This window comes from Manduca sexta, chromosome 10 (assembly GCF_014839805.1).
Source record: "Manduca sexta isolate Smith_Timp_Sample1 chromosome 10, JHU_Msex_v1.0, whole genome shotgun sequence".
Lineage (NCBI taxonomy): Eukaryota > Metazoa > Arthropoda > Insecta > Lepidoptera > Sphingidae > Manduca > Manduca sexta.
Genome location: NC_051124.1, coordinates 9,212,560 through 9,233,510, shown reverse-complemented (window position 1 = coordinate 9,233,510; position 20,951 = coordinate 9,212,560). Strand labels below are relative to the sequence as shown.

Here is a 20,951-nt window from a genome sequence, read left to right as displayed (position 1 = left end):
CGTCTCGGCAGTCCATTCCACAACGAACTAGACTACTCGACTCCGGCCTGTTAGTAAGCAGAAAAATCCAAGTATCACTTTGCCCGACCCGATATTGAGGATCAAACTCCTTCGCAACGTTTTTGAAGTACGTTTCATTATATCGAGCAATTACTAGCATAGCTTCCAAAAAAGCTAAATCAAAACTTACCCTGATGATAAAAATATATTCTCCACTTGCATGAAACTCAATTTGGAGAACTCCTTCACGCCGAAGGTCTCGAAGAACTCCTTGACGGGCGTCATGGAGTAGCAGCCGGCCAGCTCCGTGCGCGGGTAGTACAGTATGAAGCTGAGGCACATTTCCTGGAAAATGGGTTATATTGTTATTAAAATAGAATTTAATTTCGTAAAATATCGTATTACGTATTGCATCGTAATTGTTAAAATGGAGAAGTCAAATTAATTGATTGATTCCTTCCTACCCGAATTTCGGCCACGGCGGCCTATCTTAACGGAGGTCAGACAAGTACGCAGGAGATATTATAGAGTTCAAGTTTGAGCGCAATACACAAGTGCACTCTCTGTTCGTGACACCGAGCTGTGACAGTAATTTTTATTGAGAAACCCAGTTACAATTATTTTGGCCCGACCCGGGATTCGAACCCAAGACCTCAGCGCAGTAGTCGTAATAATACCATGTACAATTACACCTACTCCACCGAGGCAGTCAAAAATACTCTACAATGGAAACCTCTATCACAGTTCCCTAGTACAGACTGCTACTGTTACAATACGAACCTGTTGTGCAGAATATCCTCCAAGTATAGGTTTGTCTCGCGATGTACTGTCGTACGTACACTCGGTGATGAGCGTGTCGCCCCTCAGGAACTTCCTGCCGCCGGGCACGATGCGCGACTGTTGGTAGCGCGCGTCGTATGAGTTCTCCTGGAAAATTTAATTTAATTTCACTAAGGCCATCGCAGCTGGACGTCTAGCATTCCGGGACCAGCCTGTATTTTCTACTAGCATTTGCCCGCGGCACGATAAAAAAAATATCCCGAGATAAAAGTCCCGCTTACTCAGGAGTAGTTTAGCTTCCTATTAGTGAGAGAGTTTTCAAAATTGCTTTAGTACGTCCAGAGATTAGCCCTTACAAACCTCCTAAAACACAATCTTTTTCTCTTTATAATATTAGTATAGATATATAGAGTTTTTAATAATTGTGTCGACTGGCGAGGGATAACCACAGGATCACATATTCTGTTAAGAAAGAATTATTTCTAGCCGTGCCCATCAACCATAAAAATGGCAATTCCGATACTGCGCCATCTGTTTTTCAAGAGAGGTAATAGTGTTAGATACCAAAACTACGACACAACCTTGACACACCAGAAAGAGTTGCACTCATTACCCGCTAGATGGCGATAATTATGAACTTAAATTCTATTAATACTAGATGTGTGTTACTCACCTGCGAAATTCTCGGTAATTCTTGGGTGCCTCTGACGTGTTTCAATGAAATCTTTCTGGCCGTGCCGTGAGCGTGAAGTAAAACTGACACAATGTTGATACCTTCTTCCGGCATAGTCTGTAAACAAACACAATATGTAGACAGCTGGCCACATTTTCAACTCTTTTACATTCAATGGAGAATACTTTATAAAAAAAAACGTGATTTGCTATAATTATTAGGTTTTGAGCAAACTAACTTATACATTATGAGATTCAAGTGTATTAATGTACATTGGCTCACCTGGCGTGAAAAAGTTTTTTCCTGGTTAAAAGGCCCAATATATATTATTTTCCCAGAATATTAAGTAGCCTGTGTACTTCTCAGTGTCTTAAACTATCTCCATACTAAATTTTATCGTAATTGGTTCAACGGTTCGACCGTGAAGGCGTAACAGACAGGTTTAGTTACTTTTACATTAATAATATAAAATTGAAATCAACTGATTACCTCAGTGGCGTAGTTGTATTGCGGCTCGACTGCACTGCTGAGGGTTCGATCTCCGGGTCGGGAAAAGTGACTTTATATTTTTCTACTCAGTATCAGCCCAGAGTTAGGAATTTGTGCCCGAAATGCCTATAGGCTTATCCCCTATTAGTGTAGTAATGTGCGTGTAGTGCACGCGGATGTCGGAGCTGTCCAGCACTGAGTGTGGATGTATATACTCACGTTATTAGTACACTCGGGGCTGCAGATGCCGACGGTCCTGTAGCGGCGCTGCTTGGGCGGTATGACGTGCAGCGCGGAGACGCCGACGCCGGCGCCGAGCAGCGCCGCGTCGTGCGCGCGCAGGGCCGGCGTGTAGTGCACGCGGATGCCGGAGCTGTCCAGCACTGGAAACATATGAAGGGTTGAGTATTGATTTATTAGCTTAGCGAGCCATGGAACGGGCGCCGGTGATAAAACCCGCCATAATGGCTCACGTAAGTGTGTCGTTCCGAGATCACCCTGTGTATATCCACGTAAGTGTGTCGTGATTTAGGATCACCCTGTGTATATCCGGTTTCAACAGGCTGGCATAATTACAAATGCTGTTGAAGGGAAACATCTATGGTTCGTCCAATAATACGTCAATTTGCTGTGCCCTTAAAAATAACCCTGCATATGTATGATGCAAATTTTTATCCCTCAATTAGCTCACATTAGCTACACCGCCTATTCCTTAAAAAAATATCTAGGAGGCCAATTTACATAAAATTCCCTAAACATCAGCTAATATACTCACCCTCGTGTAACGCTTGGTTGTCGTAATGAATCTCCAGCATGTAGTACGAGACGCCGCCTTTCTCACCCAGCGGTATGCCCACATTCTCCGGCAGGAATTCACCTGGAATTTATATTTTCACACTTATTATTTTGTATCATTTAACATAAAGAAATGTAAACACGTATTACAAAATTGTAACAGGTCAGTGTCTGTACATATTGATATTAAAGAAAAACGAATGTGGGCATTTTTTATTAGACTCATCCTATTCTAAAACAAAATAAATACTTGATTTCATAAAACCGAATTCAAGCAACAAATCCACGTACAGAAAGGTAAGAAATAAATACAAGAAAATTTAAAATTACCTTTTGAACCTATAGCCCACGCGGCAATAGGCCTCGCACATGTCGCCCAACCACTCGGCCTGGTGGGGCCGTAGTATCCCTCAGTATCCGCCCAGTTATTCCACAGATGCTTGTCCTCGTCCTCAGCACATTCGTACAGCACCATATGATGGACCGGCGACAAGCTGTCCTTCTCCACAACAGGTTTCCCATCTCTGATGGGTCTGCTGTCTATGATAGGTTGATAACCTACTATATGATGCTTTTTAGCCAGGTCGGGGGCCTTGAAGACCTTACACCAGAACAGTGTTGCCATGTCGTGGGGGATTGTGAGCTGGAATTGACAGTAGTTGTTTAAATTGTGCTTTAGGTAATATGGAGCGAAATAATGCAACTAGCTATCTTGTGAAACTGAAAAGATTTTTAAAAATGTTGCCATCTTGAGGTTAGAATTAAGAACTTATTTAATACTTCACGGTTCACTGTGTTAACTTATTTATAGCTCTATCTGTAATAATGCTGTTATAATGAATTATCGTTTACATGTAACTTTAAAAAGCTGTTGTAAACTATGTTATTGATAAGGTTTAAATTTATTACATATTTATTAGTCGATGGAAGTTTAATAATAAATGATTAAACGTAGAGACAGTTGATATAATTTTAGAGACCGAAGACGCAGTCTCTTGATGTTGGACCTAATATTTGTGCGCTCACAAACAATTGAAAAAGGATTTTAAAAGAAAAGCCAAATAAAATCCATCCTATCATATATTATGATGAAATACTGAAAATAATACTATATTTGCTGCGCTTGGGTCACTTTTAGTTTAAATTATGTGCATGTTGAGTTTTCCTAACTTGGGCTTACATTATAAAGCTATCATCATCATCATCATCATCTCTCAGCCACAGGAAGTCCACTGCTGAACATAGGCCTCCCCCAAGGATCTCCACGTCGACCTGTTGGAAGCGGCCTGCATCCAGCGACTTCCTGCGACCTTAGCCAGGTCGTCCGTCCACCTTGTAGGCTAATATTATAACTTATATAGCTATAAGTTATAATATTTAAATTATTGTAATCGTAGTGTTAAGTCTGCTGGAAAACCTAATAAATAAATAAATACTTACATTATTAAATCGTACATCCCAATGCCTCAAAGGTATGGAGTCAGGTTTTGAAACAGGCAGTAACAACCGCAGCGGTCTGTTACTACTCTTCACCTGCTTAGGAAGATCACCATCCGACCCATCGGGACCTAGAGCCCACAGGATTTGTGTTGTGTCCTCCTGTAAATACATATTATTGCCTTCATCATTGTATATACATAGTAGTAATATTGCGGATATCTGAGATATAATATTTACAAGGTGTAACAGGAGAGAGGCTCCAATTTAATTAAGAAGTTGGTAACTGAGGTATAAACATATATACAGAGTGTAACACAATAGTCTCCAATATTAATTGAGAAGTTGGTAAGGTCGATTTTTATACAAATCTCACTTATGTTTAAATAAACCTTTTACTGCATAATTTTGGGTCTAAATAGGGTTTAAAACCATGCATACAAGGTAACGTCCTCTATTGACCAGCATCCAATGGACAATCGATCGTGTTACACCTCTATATTCGTGTTCTTTTTGGATTTTTTAGGTAAGTTAATTTGATTATATATGAAATTCTAAATATAGGTAGAGATTCTCTATTATGATACTCTCAAACCTCTAAGCAACGTGACGTATTTACTTTGGACGATTATTCAATCTCATACATCATATATAAATAATCTTCAGCTTACCATTTGCACCTTTAATTAAGGTTACATCTACCGTCTTTATTTTTGCGTTGCGTTCATATGACTGTAATAGTATTCACATTTTTTTTTATTACTTAGCTCTGTTGATACAATAAATAAATACACATATAATAAAATACCCTTTAAGATTAAACACATGCGCAATTTTTAAATTCAATTAGAAAGATACTTAATCCTGAAACATTTTTGTTTAGCTAAGAGTTTACAATTATTTATTTCATTCATTGGGAATAACAAACAGTAGTACATTATAATTCATTAAATCAATAAAAAAAAACTCACGCCAATAACAAAGTCTTGTTTATCACACGTGTCCAGCTGCCTTCTGAACTCAATTGTAGTGTGAGTATCATTTTGATAACCAGAGATCAGCTCGTAGTTCTGCACGTCGTCTGCAACCGGCAGGTCTTGGTAATCAGGTCCGTGACAATCCTGAGAAAGAAGGGATTATAAATAAAGTACAGATTGAAAGTTGTAGTTGAGGCGCAATACTATAAAGTACGAATTGCGATTTGTAGTTGAGGTGAAGTACAAATTACAGATGCTTTGTGATGCAGATTAATAGAATAAGTTGAATCTAAACATTTAGCGATAATCCTCATTCCTAAGAATTTCGAAGGGGTGAGAAGTCTACCAATCCGCACTAGGCCAGCGTGGTGGACTAAGGCCTAAACCCTCTCAGTAGTAGAGGAGGCCCGTGCTCAGCAGTGGGCAAGTATATAATACAGGTCTGATATTATTATTATCATTCCTAAGACGTCAGTAAATTCAACAAGATATAACTCTTCTATCATGCCAAATGTTTATATTACCGACGAGTAGAAAACGAGTTTTTAAAGGGGAGATCTATTATCTTTCTGAGTTAGTACAAACTAGTTCAACTAAATTATCCACATTTTGCAGTGTAATAAAGCTTTTGCTAATGCATATTACAAGTATAAATTATTTGCGTGGGGGATGTTTAACATTATAAATCATTTCATAAACAAAGACGCGTCCCACTACTTTTCCTCATCGCTTACTGTGCGTGAGCAGCATGAGTACATGCACACTACGATGGACAGCATCGGGAAAAGCGCTTACATCAGCCACCCCCTCCCCGTTAAAAAATTGGGGCGCGTTTCGAGGATGAAATGATGTATAGTATAAAATACTCAATTAGTCAAAAAAATAACGCGTTGCACTGCATCGCAATTTACCAACACTAAACCTTTGATAGACGGTATCGTGATGGGTCATTTCGTAATCCGGATTACCTTTGATGAGTCTATCTGTATGCACATCGGTATCAAACCATAACTGAACTTGAATGGCGTAGTTCGAAGCGAATGCAATCAACACTACCTGAATACCATTGCTGATTTTTTATCCTGCTTTGAATTTATGAGTTTACCGGAAATGGACAACGCGGCGGTACCTACCCAGACGATCGCTCGCATACGTGAGACCTACCAAAAAAAAGACGACACTAAAAAAAAGACGACACTAAAAAAGCGTCAACACGATTTGCCAGAGGAAGCACTTGCAAAAAATTTGGGCACATGCTCTGAAATAGAACTGAGGATGTAAAGCCGCATTCACATTTCTTTGGTTTCTTGCGGACGTGAAACTCAATTTGGTCAGTAACCCCCAAATTCGCGGAAAAGGAAACCTTAGAAAAATTACGTAACCATGCCATTATAAAAATTCTTCCAACGCAAGAGGCAATGCAATTATTTGGGTTATAAGTTTTGCCTATAACCTTTATATTCCGACCAAACAAATTACAAATTTATTAAATCTTAATCACAGTAGAAATCTAATGTGCTTGCAAACAATCCTGAACGAACGAACGATATTTTCATCTTACAGCAGTTTTAAATAAATGATCCCAATCTCAATCTTCAATCCGATTCCAAGAATGAACCAATCAAAAGAACTCATTTGAAAACATGTCAAAAAACTTTGTTCTGATTGGTCCTTTTTGACATAGATAAACAAAGCGTTGGGACCTTTTATTGAAAATAGCATAGACAGATGCACGTAACAAATGAAGAAATATAATAGATACTTAAAGGATTCCGGGTTACGACCCGATATTTTTTTTATTTTTCTTTGTCAATTTTTGTAATACGTAACGCGTATGGCAGATGATGGCAATATACAACAGATGTTTCGAGGTGTGTTGTATAGATAATTTTATGTTTTTACTTAACGGCAGATGTGGAACGCACGTGCCGCGCCTTCTGCGCCCGCACCTGGCTTGGGGATGCCAAATGTCACTAAACGATGTGGAATTTGCCTGCTATTGACCATTTGATGCCAATGATATACTAAAACTATGCTTGCGGCTTCGCTCGTGTGAAAAAGGTTTTTCTGGATAAATATTTTGCCGGGATACAATTTGCTTGCCGCATTCAATAGTAATGTAGTTTCCTATTAGTTAAATATTACTTAAATACGAGTATATCAAAAGCGGTTTAGAAGTTCCTGATTTTAGCAATTTCAAACAAACTCTTCAGCTTTATAGGTATACATACCTATATAATTGCATCATATAGGACCTAACAGCCAGTTATCGGAAGGTATTAGATAAAAATGTTTAATTTACAAATCCGTCAAAATGGTAAACGGTTATTGTTTATTGCTTTATCAATTCGAATTATAGTGCCTTTGTTGGGATTTCTTGAAAAACAAACATTGCAAACGTGACTGTTCATTATTTAATTAAAATAAATGAATGAAACCAACTACAAAATCCAAAAACCAACTACAATGATATTCATTACAATTGACTAAAGCATACAATAATCAAATTAAAAAAAAAAGTGTAATAAGTTTCATAAATTACCATATAAATCGAGATGATGCTACAAAAAATATCAGACTTACATTTTCAAACTAAAACATTTCAACAATTTCAAAGATACAAGAATGCAAATAACTTAAAATAATAATTTACAAAGACTCTGACTAGACATTGCTAGACAAACCTTTTAATTAAACTTCTATTTTAATTTCAAACTCTGTCACGATGAATAAGTAAGGATAAATAAAGTACTTGATGGGTCATTTATTTTATTTTAATAATATCTTAATAACGTCGCATTGGTTGGACAAAGTGACTGGGTTTTTCTATTCTGTATCAGCTTGGAGTTATTTGTGCCCGATATGGCGATAGGCTGGCCCCCTATCACACAATGGGACGGAATACACACGGCGGAAAAGTAGATGCATAGTTGCGCTTCTGCCTACCCCTTCGAGGAAACAAAGTGTGAATGTGTGTTTATTAATAACGTAATACATAGCGGATAAATTATTGCATAGTGAGATGTAATTTTTAATGTACATAATATGTACATATAAGTAAGTAATAATTATGAAGACGTAATAGCCTATACAATTTGAACTCGCAACAAAGAATTATTGTAAAATCTCTAATAACTATCGCAATTTTGTCTGAATCAGCGCAGCGTAATATGTCACGAGAGATATTCGCCTTTCAATTCCAGTTAATCACGACATAAATACGAATGACTTATAACTCTTAATTAAAGATTTCTTTATCAAGAGTATGCACATAAATTTAAGTAAATTATTAAATATGCTGATAATGCCGTTCCACATAAGCTGGGAGTCTTCAAAGGTTAAATGTCGAACAGTAAGATGGCAAAGTTTTTATTATTACGGCAAATAATAACTAAAATGTTTTGAGTTGATTCAATTAAGACGGTTCAAGGCAAAGCGTTTTCAAGATTTGTTCGAAAAACTAGGGACTGCAACGTTAGAAGTTTTAATGCTTCAAAGTTGACAAGCGTGTGATCTTGGTTACCAATGAATAAATTCTAATCAGAAATTCGGAATATCTCTATCGATCATAACAATTTTCTTTATTTCATGATTTTTTATGTTTACGCAAATGTTAGACATTGAAATACAACATTTTTTTGGATTTTGTAATGTTGAGTGTAACTACTGGACATAATGAGACTTAACATCTCATGTCTCAGGATGGCGAGCGCAGTGGAATACCAAACAATACTTTGTAATTCAATGTGTTGGATGGTGTTTCTACTGTTTATGGGCGGTCGTGTCGTTTACTATCAGGCGAATGGCAAGTTCGTCTCGACATTTAAAACAATAAAAAGAATAAAAACAATCGTGGTTTTTTATAATTTTCTCCCGACGTTTCGAAAACGTTTTTTCGATAATCGGATTAAAATTATCGATCAAATGTTATATATAACCTGACTGAATATAAAAGTGGGACAAATTGACAACTTTATACATACAACGGTCATTATTAATTTGTTTCTATTTCACTTCTTACTACGAACAAATTAAATCTGGTGAAAAAATCAGCCTTAAAACGACATGTTCTACATTTTACAAATACGTGTCACAAAATAAACCTAACATTAGACATTACGAGCTATATATCCATCAAGCAGCTTAAGAATAGTCTTAAGGCTTGAGTTTTTACGATTATAAGGAACGAGTTGCCGAACGAATACAAAATATAATTGGCTTCGTAAATAAAGCAACTTATTTGATAAAGTGAAGTATCGGTTATCTTCAAAGAGTATTACAGCGGATAAAAACTATCTTCTCTGTTTTTAAACAAACTACATCCAAGTTAAACTTCTAAGCCAGCCATTAGTATCGTCTTGAGGTTAGGTATTAAAGGAACCGACTTACGTATAAAAATGATGCAAATTAGTTGCAAAAACCTTTTTATACTACGTAATTTCCGATTTGCACTATACCGGTTTTTTATGTTATACTAGATGGCCCGGTGAACTTCGTATCACCTACATACATTTATTATTATTATTTATTGTGAAAAACAATTTTGCCATACAATACGTATGTTATCATTATCTGTCTCTCGCTAGTCGAGAGTACGGTTTACGCGTGCGGTAGCTTGTCGCACATTTGATTAACTTCGACGATCTAAGTCATCTTCTCCGTGGCATTTTGTGACAATAACAATAAATAAAGTTCTTACGCACTGACAAATTGATGATAGATTTTAATAATAGTCTTGAAATTTATTTATTTATTTTCTATTTTTAAGAACCCACTGACACTTTTACACTTTATTTATTTCTGAAATGTTTTGTATTTGAACAAAATAAACCAAAGAAATCGGACCTCATATTACAACTATGAAACAGACTTATTTCTGAATACATCTATATATATGTTACAGTTCTTTATTTCTAAAAAGAGAAAAGACATGAAATGTTTGACAGGTAGGAACATTTTGTATTGAAAACTTATATTGTCATTTTTAGTATTTTCCGTTATTTATTATTTATGTTCGTCACCGTTTAATCCATCCCTGGACTTCCACAAATAATTCAAAACCAAAATTAGCCAAATCGGTTCAGTCGTTCTCGAGTTTTAGCGAGACTAACGAACAGCAATTGATTTTTATATATATAGATAACTCAGGTATTATTGACCTTTGCGCATATTTTTCCATTCAAAAGTGCATCGACACTTTTGTTTTCTTTCCGTGGTCGAAACATGTTTTGGCAGCTCCGAATGACGCCATCACGGCTGCGATCAAAGATCTGATGGGAAACTTAATGAGTGCACTGGTTTAAATGCACGCTCACGCCTCCGGAATTGCCGGAGGCTTCGAGGAGATATTGCTTTTGCTCCCTGGAATGCTAAACTGTCCAGGTGTCCACCTGTACAACGGCTACACAGCAAAATTTCATACAAATGATTTGGAATTGATTCAATTATTAAATCGAGATCTAATTCAACATAATCAAGATACAAATTCGAACGATAGCTAAGATTAAACACATTTCAAAACGAGGTTGCATGGTTACAGCCCTAAAATAGCAGTCGTATAGGTAGCCGACGCGTACACATCTATTATATTATAGACAGGTAACTCGCGAAACAGGCTTTTGCATGGATTTATTCGCCGATTTGAGTCGCAATATGGTGGCGCGTTCCCACGGTCCGGTAAAAACACAGCATTATCATACTATGTTTAATTGTGCAGGTATAAACTCACCCGACAAGTTTAACAGCGTTGTTTCCGCTCGATATGACGTTTAGAAATTTGACAATAATTAATTTTGCGATCAAGAAAGTGGTAACATTCCCTGTATAATAGTGAGTTGATATGTTTCGTCACATCACGAAGTTGTGTTCACGTATTTACCTCAAGCATGAGTAAAGTTTCGGGAAATGTTGACTCATATTTTGAATCTTCTGCATGACAGAGTAATATCTAGTCATCGTTATGTATGCTTATAGTTTGAATATTTATCGGTTAAAGTCAAAGTTCATTGCAATGCTGATCCCTGATAACAAGTATTTGTTAAACGCTAATCAGTTTTATGTGGCGCCAACAATGTCTGAATTAAAACCAGTACGACAATTATTCATTCGGAATATCTAATTGACGGATTTAAGACGATGACTGTCTAGCTCAAGTTATGTGAGATACATGCTCGGAAACACGAATGAGACAAGAAAATAATCGCAAGACTATCAAATATGCCGACGTTACGCAACAAAGTGCTATTGCCATTGTGGGATTCTGTTCAAGTTCAAACGGAAGCATTAAAATTCTTTCTACGTTCGCACAAAAGAATAAGTTTTGAGAATTTGATGTCGAGCGCATGAGAATCGCGGACACAATGGGTGAACGCGCCGTTCACGTCAAAATTCGCAAATCCCGCATTGTGAATCAATCTCGCGAGGGAAATGTTGCTCTAGGCTATTGTAATAGAGGTTACTATTAACGGTGACGGTGAGTGGTTACTACCTGATGTGGAATGTGATTTTGGTGGGGCCGTTTGCGCAATAACTGCATCTGTATGTCTGTATACGATAATGATCTTTGTAGATCTGCTCAGCGCCTTATGTGATAGTATAGATACGACAAGTTCTCTTTATGAGGAAATTTCTTTGTATATTTGTGCATTATCTGGTTACGAAGAAATTGTACCTCACTAGAAAAAATCGTCTCAGATCAGGTTTATACTATTAGTAGAATATAGTAGAAAATAGTAGACTGTCCGCTCTGGATATCGGTCCGAAATGATTTTTTATAGCAGTATTGTATGTCTTTAGGTCAAAATCCAAAAAGTAAAAAAATAGATCTCTTTCCCAAACACTAGGTATGGATGTGGCAAGTCAATACTGTTTCCTCTCTCGTAGTTACATCTCATTATTATTATTTCTGAATCCGAGATGGAATTGATGAGAAGAACTATTGACAAAAAATATATGCTATATAATATGCCACTTCAATCAATGTAACAACTGTGCTTAAAAGACGTGAGTACAGGCAACGAGTTAGAATTTACTATTTATGAAACGGTAGTATCATTGGCCAAAGCCGCAGAAATTAATCATTTGCATATAATAATTTTCAAAACTGTGCCGTTATATTTTTCATAATTTTAATACTAAGAATATAAGTTTGACTGGGAGAGAATGCCCATGGCATTAAGTCCGCCTATATACCATGTATACAAAGTGAAAAAAAAAATTGTTTCGCGGCTTGCACGAACCATTTATTATAGCAGTATTAGCTTTGCAAATGGATTATAAACAGAAGCTGTTGCAGCGGATACTAAGATATAGTGATATCGAGACGGGATGTGCAGTGTATTGCCTCGATGATCTAATACGTGACGTAATATTGTACTTTGGATTAATGTTATCAACATCATCATCCTTATAGCTTTTGAATCATCTTTCCAAAATAATTACGTGTAGAATCTAGTACTTATAGGTTTTTTTTTCACTAATGATTCAAATTAGTACTTATAATTATCGAAAATGGGTGACAATAGTGTCTCACATAGGGGGGCGAGGTTCCGCTATTTGATACGTAATTGACCCAAAGGTTTAGGTTTGAATTTAGGGGGTAATTTTTTAAACTATTGATCCGAATCTGTAGTACTGACTGCTATTTTTTCATGCCAGGAACTGTTGGATTTAACTGGTTCCAAGAATGAATCTTCAAAACTCTTTATTTAGCACACGGTTACTTGATACAAGTAATTGGTTCACGCCGTGTTTTTTTTTCAGTGTTAAGAGTTTTATTAATTAGGTTTATAATACCAGATTTCATTGGAACACGCAATGCGATCAATATCACATAAGTAATTGTGAGCAACACTGGAACATTTGCATAGACGCCTTTACTGCCCAGACAATACGGCATTGTTCTAATAAAAACTAGAATCACAAATTACACCAATATAAACACTACAATCGCAGGATTCCGTCCAGAAATAGATACTCTTTATCACATATCCTTCTATTCAATAGTAGGGTTACCAAGCTTTAAGGATTTCTTCGGATTTTTCCTTTACAAACTACGAAAGAATTCAAAATGTCCGGGCAAATCGAACTTTAAAGTCTCTTATGAGTTTAAAAAACGAATTTCCTAATTAATTAATACAGAAGGGTGGAATATAAATGCAAATGATTTAATTATTATATTTTATTAGACGGCCAGCGTTTCGCCTTATACTAGTGCACATAATTGAATGTCCATTGAAATTAATGCCTTAGGTTTTTATACCCGTCACGAACAATCAACGGCGGACCATAGGCAATATTGATACTGCTGGCTGGCTTGAGTGGAAGTTACGGCATTCAACCTCCATGGCATGGCTTTAGCTTTGGCTTTGGCTTTGGCTTTGGCTTTGGCTTTGGCGTTGTCTTTGGCTTTGGCTTGACTTAACACATGGCTCCATGCCTGGCTTTGCTAGGCATGTGCTGTGTCACATAACGTAAATAAAAACTCCTTAACACATGACTAAGGGTAAAGCTTTTACATACAAATTTCCCTAATATTTGGGATATTTTTCCCACCTTGTCGTGGATAAGCTACAATTGTAGACATACAGCGACATTAATGCAAGTCTCGTGTATGGATATAAACATAGGATCGCAGGTGTCCCGCATGCACCTTGCACCGGCGTCATTACTCACACTCGTGTTTTGTAATTGCCTACACAGTTGTTAGTGTACCAACATAATTCAGTTTTATGTCACGTTGAAACAGAATTAGGGTTTGAATGTTTCGCTTTATTTAAATCATACAATGTAAAACTTGATTAGATGTTTCATCAAAATTTGCGCAGAAGCCATCGAGTGGATTTTGAAAGAGCTTTGCATAAGTCATGTGGATTAATTGGTAGGCCACTTTTTATTATTAAAAACATTACGATTTCTAGTAAGATTTTTTTTATTTCATTTCTTTGAATGACGGGACGAGCTTGCCGTTCGCCTGATGGTAAGCAATACGACCGCCCATAAATATCAGAAACTCCATCCAACACCTTGAATTACAAAGTATTGTTTGGTATTCCACTTCGCTCGCCATCTTGAGACATGAAATGTTAAGTCTTATTATGTCCAGTTGTTACACTGCCTACAATGTCCTTTGAACCGGAACACAACAGTGACTACACACTGCTGCTTCGCGGCAGAAATAGACATTGCGGTGATACCTACCCAGGCAGACTTTCACATATGAGAGACCTACCACCAGTAAATTGCAGGAAAAGACTTACAAGCCTTTGATATATTTAGTTATTGTGCTCAATATCTTTAGAAATCCGCAATCAGCAGACGAGAATGATCTGTATCTATATGTAGTAGGGTAGATACTATTAAAGTACATACACGAGCATCAACCAGAATCTGATAAAAGTTACATCCCATTATAACGAACTAATGTATATTAAACACAAGCTGTTATTTACCTTTAAACTTATCTCTAACTACTTAAATATATTTTATGACTTCGCTTCTTCAAAGGTATGCATTTCAAAATTTAGTTCTTGAAATACAGAATGTAATGTTATCAGAGATGCTACCAGCATTTTAAACGTGTTTTGTCGTATCGCTATTTTTATAACATTACCTATTTAAATTCCCCACAGGATTATACTCAAAGATTTATAGATGAACTTGGTATTATGTGGCCATAAATATTTAACGCGTATGACCTCCTTAGAGGCCTCAGTAGCTTTTTACGAAAAAATCACGTTGAATGTCTTCTAACTTCGATGTTCCTTAACATTTTGGTAGACATTTCGTTTCTCCTGTAAAATCAGATTTAACAGCAACACTAACGTTTAATGTTTTATCTAATCTTTATGACGATTGAGTCTTTTAATAATTAGTCTGAAACTACATTAAAGCATTTACAATTACATTCGTTTATTAGGTAGCAGAATCCACTGCGATATATAACTACAATTAAATTACTTGCCTACTAACATTAATCTTGTTGTACTATTATCTTATAACAAATTGCCTACCATTAATTAAAGTTTCATTTAATTAGTATTGGTTTTTATTACGAAAATCTTCACACAAAACACACTTTAGTGTAGCATTCTAGATAAATATATTAAGAAAACATACAGCATTTATAAGGGATATAGTTGCTTAGTAGAATGTTTAAACACATCCCATACTATGTTTTACCTTTGAAAACAGGTGAAATCACTGCCCATCTGATAGTAAATAGTCAAGCATAGTCATCAGCCATGCAAAGAACATAAATTTAAGCTTCTATCCACAACGGAATATCTTAGAACACATTCTTTTAAAGAACATGTCATTTAAAATAAATGCCATGGAAACGAGCTTATCACACAACACAAAGGTGCAGAAATTGTCAACCACGACCTTTCTCTAATTTATGGTGCAAATTGGACCACTGGCTAAACTATTAAAGGCTATTTCTGGTGAACACTGATCCGTAACACGTGAACGAGAATTCTGCTTGACATTTGAATACATTAACGACTCTGTTATTCAACACTACTAGCAATGGCAACGGTATAACCAAAAGTAGAAACTAATAACTCAATATCATAATAGGTCAGGAAGGAACATCATAAATACGAAATATTAAGGTTCCTGCCGAATTTTTTGTCTGTAAAAGGCATCATATCAAACAAGTATGAAGTCTTCCAACTGTTTCTATACCACTTTAGTCTTACTGCAACTTTTGTAAACTTAGTGCAAAAACATGAATAAAATAACAAGATGTATGATATATTTTAATGCTATCTAAACCCTATACCTAATTCATATTGAATGACGAGTGTGTCACTGATCCAATCTTGCATTGACTACACTTGAAAGAAAGAAAAGGGCAGTTATATGATTTTATAAGCAGGTGTATAATGTACTGATCCAACTTTAATTACAGCCAACAGTCGTTTACATAACAATTAACCTAATTCGTATTCCGATGGTAAATGTTTTTAATTTGTTTTAGTAAAATTTGAACTTCTTTCCCGTTGTGTTTAAGTATTCATTTGAGTGGCACATTCCCGTCCATTTTGCAGCTGTTTATAAAGTATTTCTCTCAGATCCCAGAGATTATTGCAATAATCGTTTAATTGCGTTAAGTAGCGTGTGTATAGTTGTTTATTATTAAATTACAAATTTCTTTAAATATACTATTAAATAAATCACGAACTAGTACAAAGTTCGTGTAGATTTCTTAAGCAAATATACATCAAGGGATGAAAAATCGATATTATTTACAGAAAGAACTTCCATTTTCAATTACTTCTATTGTATTAATTTGCTATTACCTATAGCTTCTAAAATACTGTTCACTGTTAACTTCGTTTGCTTTTCTTTCCCTTAAAAAGATATTGTCTTGTTTTTATACTTTATTTATCAAAGTAATTTCTACCTCTCTTGTAGTCCAGGCTTCAGGCATCGTGTTACTATAATTCCCACAAAGTCTCTCCTGATCTGGGAATTGATCCGAGAACCAGCAAATCATATAGATCGCCACTAGACCAAGCAGTTATCTTCAAGTAATGTAGGGGGCGTCCATTAATTACGTGAGGTGATTTTTTCAACCCTTCTCCCTCCGTAGTGATATTTGGTGAGATTTTGGCTCTAGTCCCCCCCCACTAACGTCTCCAAACCAACCCACATGATTAATAGAACTAAATTATAACATATTATTTACCATTTCAAATACATACACGAACAAAGTGTTTATTATGTTACCAGACTCTAAGAAAATGCCTAGGACATTATTCTTAGTTGTAGTAAACTTAATCTAGAAAATTAAGTTAAAATTGTATTGCTCATTAGTCTTATAGACTAGACTGTAATTTACAGCTAAGAGCCTAGTTCTAACAAAGGAAAAAATCAAATACATATTTAGAAAATAACATTAAACGATGATCAATAACTGCGATGTGCAAATCTTGGGTAAACGATTACAGAATAGCGTATCGTGGGAATCCGTTGAAGCCACACCTACGCATGCGCTTTGTATTACAAACGATTATGCCTTACTTCGGTATTTGCTTTCGCGCGCTTTTTGGTTGTGGGTGTTTCCGTGTTTGCTTCTATTAATGACAACCACTGACACTATATCGACGCTCAGCAATATCTCGTTTCATTTTCATAGATTTTTGGGCAGATATTGATTTCTTGAAGTGTGTTTGTCCTGTTTACAAATGATATGTGAAATACCACGCGCCATGTCATTGACTGTTTAGTTTGTAAATTGAATTAGTTAATAATATTGAATAGATTTGTTTGGTAATTGTTTGTGTACAGATTCCTTGTCGTTATTAAATATAGGATAGTTTATCTCACTCGTGATGAGGATCCTGGGGCAAGATAATATATCCAAAAAAATATTTTGTTAGGTATTTATGACATCAGATAATGGTATGGCCCATAACTTCAACGGGGTTGACCCAGTAAACTGATCGACTCATAAACCTTTGCTACCTATAATGAAAAAAAATCTGCATACTTAAATCCAAATTTTGTTACTGTTTTTGTATTTCCAAGAGGTGAGAACTTGGTGACTTGAAATGGACCTTGCCTACGCCATACTCTTTAATACATATAATATAATATCAGCCCTATATTATATACTATCCCACTGTTGGGCACGGGCCTCCTCTACTACTGAGAGGGAATAGGCCATAGTCCACCACGCTGGCGTAACGAAATCTCCCTATAAATACTATTACCAATTCATAAAACGTAAGCTTATATTATGTGATATACAACGCAGTGTTACTGGATTCATTTAGAATGCTGCATCGGCGTAGGAATTTTAAGTAAGTCGTCCGAAGAAAACGTGACATGGATAATGAATTTGTCGAAATGATCACTATACTTACGAACGGAGACGACTCGCCTTTGGTACTGAACGTGAGATTGATTCTATGCTGTGTACAATATTTGAATATAGGCATGTGTGCATACTAATCGCGTGAATTGCAAACTGCGTTTCGCGTTTGAATTTTTATTGGTATTTTATAGAACTTCCTAGGCGTTTTATTAAGAAACATAAGAGTAACAATAGCTTACAAGTTATTTGTTTAAGAATTTGCGCGTGGCGACAGGCTTGCCTCTATTCAATCATTGGAAAATTTTGACGCACTGTGGACGCAAAAGTGGCGCCTCTGCTTACCGCTTCGGAGATATAACTACAGATGTATTTTTATTAATTAAATTGTAAATCAAAACAGATCTGCCATTTCTATAAATTTGAGTCAGAGATGAAACTAAAGAGCGTAATTCTACTACACTACTAATAAACAGAAACAAACAAAGCAGCGATAGCCTAGTTGGGTGTGGAACGGACTGCCGAGACGAATGTCCGCAGGTTCAAATCCCAAGGGCACACACTTCTGATTTTTCTAAAAAAAAATTATGTGTGTATTCTTTGTGAATTATCGTTCGCTTTATCGGTGAAGGAAAACATCGTGAGGAAACCTGCATACCTGAGAAGTTCTCTATAGGAATTTCGAGGATGTGTGTAGTCTACCAATCCGCACTAGGCCAGCGTGGTGGACTAAGGCCTAATCCCTCTCAGTAGTAGAGAAGGCCCGTGCTCAGCAGTGCGCAAGTAATATAATACAGGGCTGATATTATTATTATTAATAAACAGAACAGTTTCAAATGTTTATTACAATCAAACACACAAACCGTTAAATATCGACATTTAGCCCCAGAGAAGCTGAATTAACATATTGGCTACTTTTTAATCCGGGAAATGTTCAAACCTTTCTTCCATTCAACCACTCACGCGCATGGAACCCAGATCTATTCATATAAAAACATCCTTAATGTCAAGTAACTTGGCATATACAGTTGAAGATCATGGAACTGCGTGTATTTCGGTCCTGCGTGTCGTTTGGATACCTCATACCGTACATAGCTCGAGTCGTGATCAGACAGACTTGTGGCAGACGATTTTAATTCACCGCATACTTGTGCCAGTACGTTGCGCTGGTTTAGGGTTAGCGAATGATCAATATCTTTGTTTCCGAATATGTAGATTTTTTTAAAATAAAAGTAAAGTAAAATAAGCCAAATATTATTATTTTTTATTGATTTGAATGATGAGAGCTTGCCGTTTGCCTGATGGTAAGTGATACGACCGCCCTTTAAACAGTAGAAACACCATCCAACACCTTGTATTACTAAGTATTGTTTAAGAACTGAATTTAAATTTAGTCTCAGTTTATAATTTGTTTCAATTATTATTTTATTATTATTATTATTTTTTTTAATTTTTATTAATATTACTTTTTGATTTGTATCCACAATAAGTTCTTATATTGTTTTGGCATTCTGTTACCTACATGTATTTTTCTTCCTTTCACCCTAATACTCAGCTAAAGCAAACTCTGTTTTGGGTAGCCCAAGATACAGGCTATGCCTAGTTTGGGTACCTCTGGTAATTCTAGTTTTAAGGATCTCATAGTGTTTGTTCATTTTAAGTAGCATTAATTCTTTGTAAGTCTATTGATTTCCAATAAACGATTTTTCATTTTTTTTTTTTCATATTCCTCGTTTCATTATTATAAAATAATAAGTTATTATTATAAAATAAACCAAATATTATTATTTTTTATTGATTTGAATGATGAAAGCTTGCCGTTCGCCTGATGGTAAGCGATACGATCGCCCTTTAAACAGGAGAAACACCATCCAACACCTTGTATTACTAAGTATTGTTTGGCATTCCACTGCGCTCGCCATCTTGAGACATGAAGTGTTCAGTCTTATTATGTCCAGTAGTTACCTGGCTACAATGTCAGTAATCAGATATAGTGTCGAATGACGAAATGATTACCCCTCACCAGTCGACAAAATTATGCCGGCCTGTTTGAAACCAAATATCACAGTATGATCCCGGAACGCGTCACACTTACGTGGGCCACTACGGCGAGTTTTACACCTTGCATATGGACACACGAATACCAACCAAACCAACCATCCATTGTCACTGAAACATAGTCTCCAGAAGTAAAGAGAGAGTTTTAAATAGTTTGTCTTTCTATAATTTAGAAGTGTAAGCGATGCCTTTCTAAACTCAAGATTTGTTTATACAATTGGTATTAATATTGTAGCAAATCTAATAAATAATGTATACTTTAACAAACTTTATAGACATTTAAATAGGATTACGTTTGAATCGGATTAAACAATTTCATTAACATTAATGAAGTATCTAATTTACTGAATGATGTGTTATTTACCGAACCGTATAAGCGTTTGAATAAGCTGATTCTCGACAAAACAATCGTACATTACTATACAAAATTTAATTAACGAAAACGAGCTCTATTACAAACGTACAAAGAATAATTTCTCGCACCTAAAACAAAATCACAAAAAGGTACCATTATGAACCTTATTGACTTGGCTGAGTAGTTCAGCTCGCTCATACAAACAGAACTTTTCCAATCACCATCAATAAGACTACGTTTTACGAGCCCAAGTTCCAAGGGCCTGGGGGCGGTAGAATAAAAATGGCACCTTGCAAAATGGAGCCGTAAATCCTGCAAAATCAATTCTGAAATAATTTCGCGAAGACAAATGTATTGTAGTTTATTACATCTTTTATTCAGAAAGTAATGGTGTTATGAAGGTTCGCATATTATAGTTTCATATCGTATTAATAATATGATGAAGTAATGATGATTAAATTATTTTAGTTTTATTTTGAGTGAACGAATTAATCAGTACTTAGCTTTTATGTACTCAACTAAAAAAAAAAAATTGCTTCTGAACTCAAGTGGTTTCTCCATACCTTA

General features: G+C 35.9%; 1 protein-coding gene across 1 annotated transcript in view; it reads right to left on the bottom strand.

Moving 5' to 3' along the window:
- Positions 1 to 20,951, bottom strand: part of LOC115442700 (MOXD1 homolog 1) — a 79,694-nt gene that overhangs the window by 4,685 nt on the left and 54,058 nt on the right. The window contains exons 3-10 of the mRNA XM_030167834.2: positions 5,146 to 5,295; positions 4,178 to 4,336; positions 3,068 to 3,380; positions 2,718 to 2,819; positions 2,162 to 2,325; positions 1,454 to 1,570; positions 781 to 927; positions 191 to 345 (exon numbers count right to left, since the gene is read on the bottom strand). Coding sequence (XP_030023694.1) covers positions 191 to 345; positions 781 to 927; positions 1,454 to 1,570; positions 2,162 to 2,325; positions 2,718 to 2,819; positions 3,068 to 3,380; positions 4,178 to 4,336; positions 5,146 to 5,295 — 1,307 coding nt within the window. The remainder of the gene's footprint in view (positions 1 to 190; positions 346 to 780; positions 928 to 1,453; positions 1,571 to 2,161; positions 2,326 to 2,717; positions 2,820 to 3,067; positions 3,381 to 4,177; positions 4,337 to 5,145; positions 5,296 to 20,951) is intronic.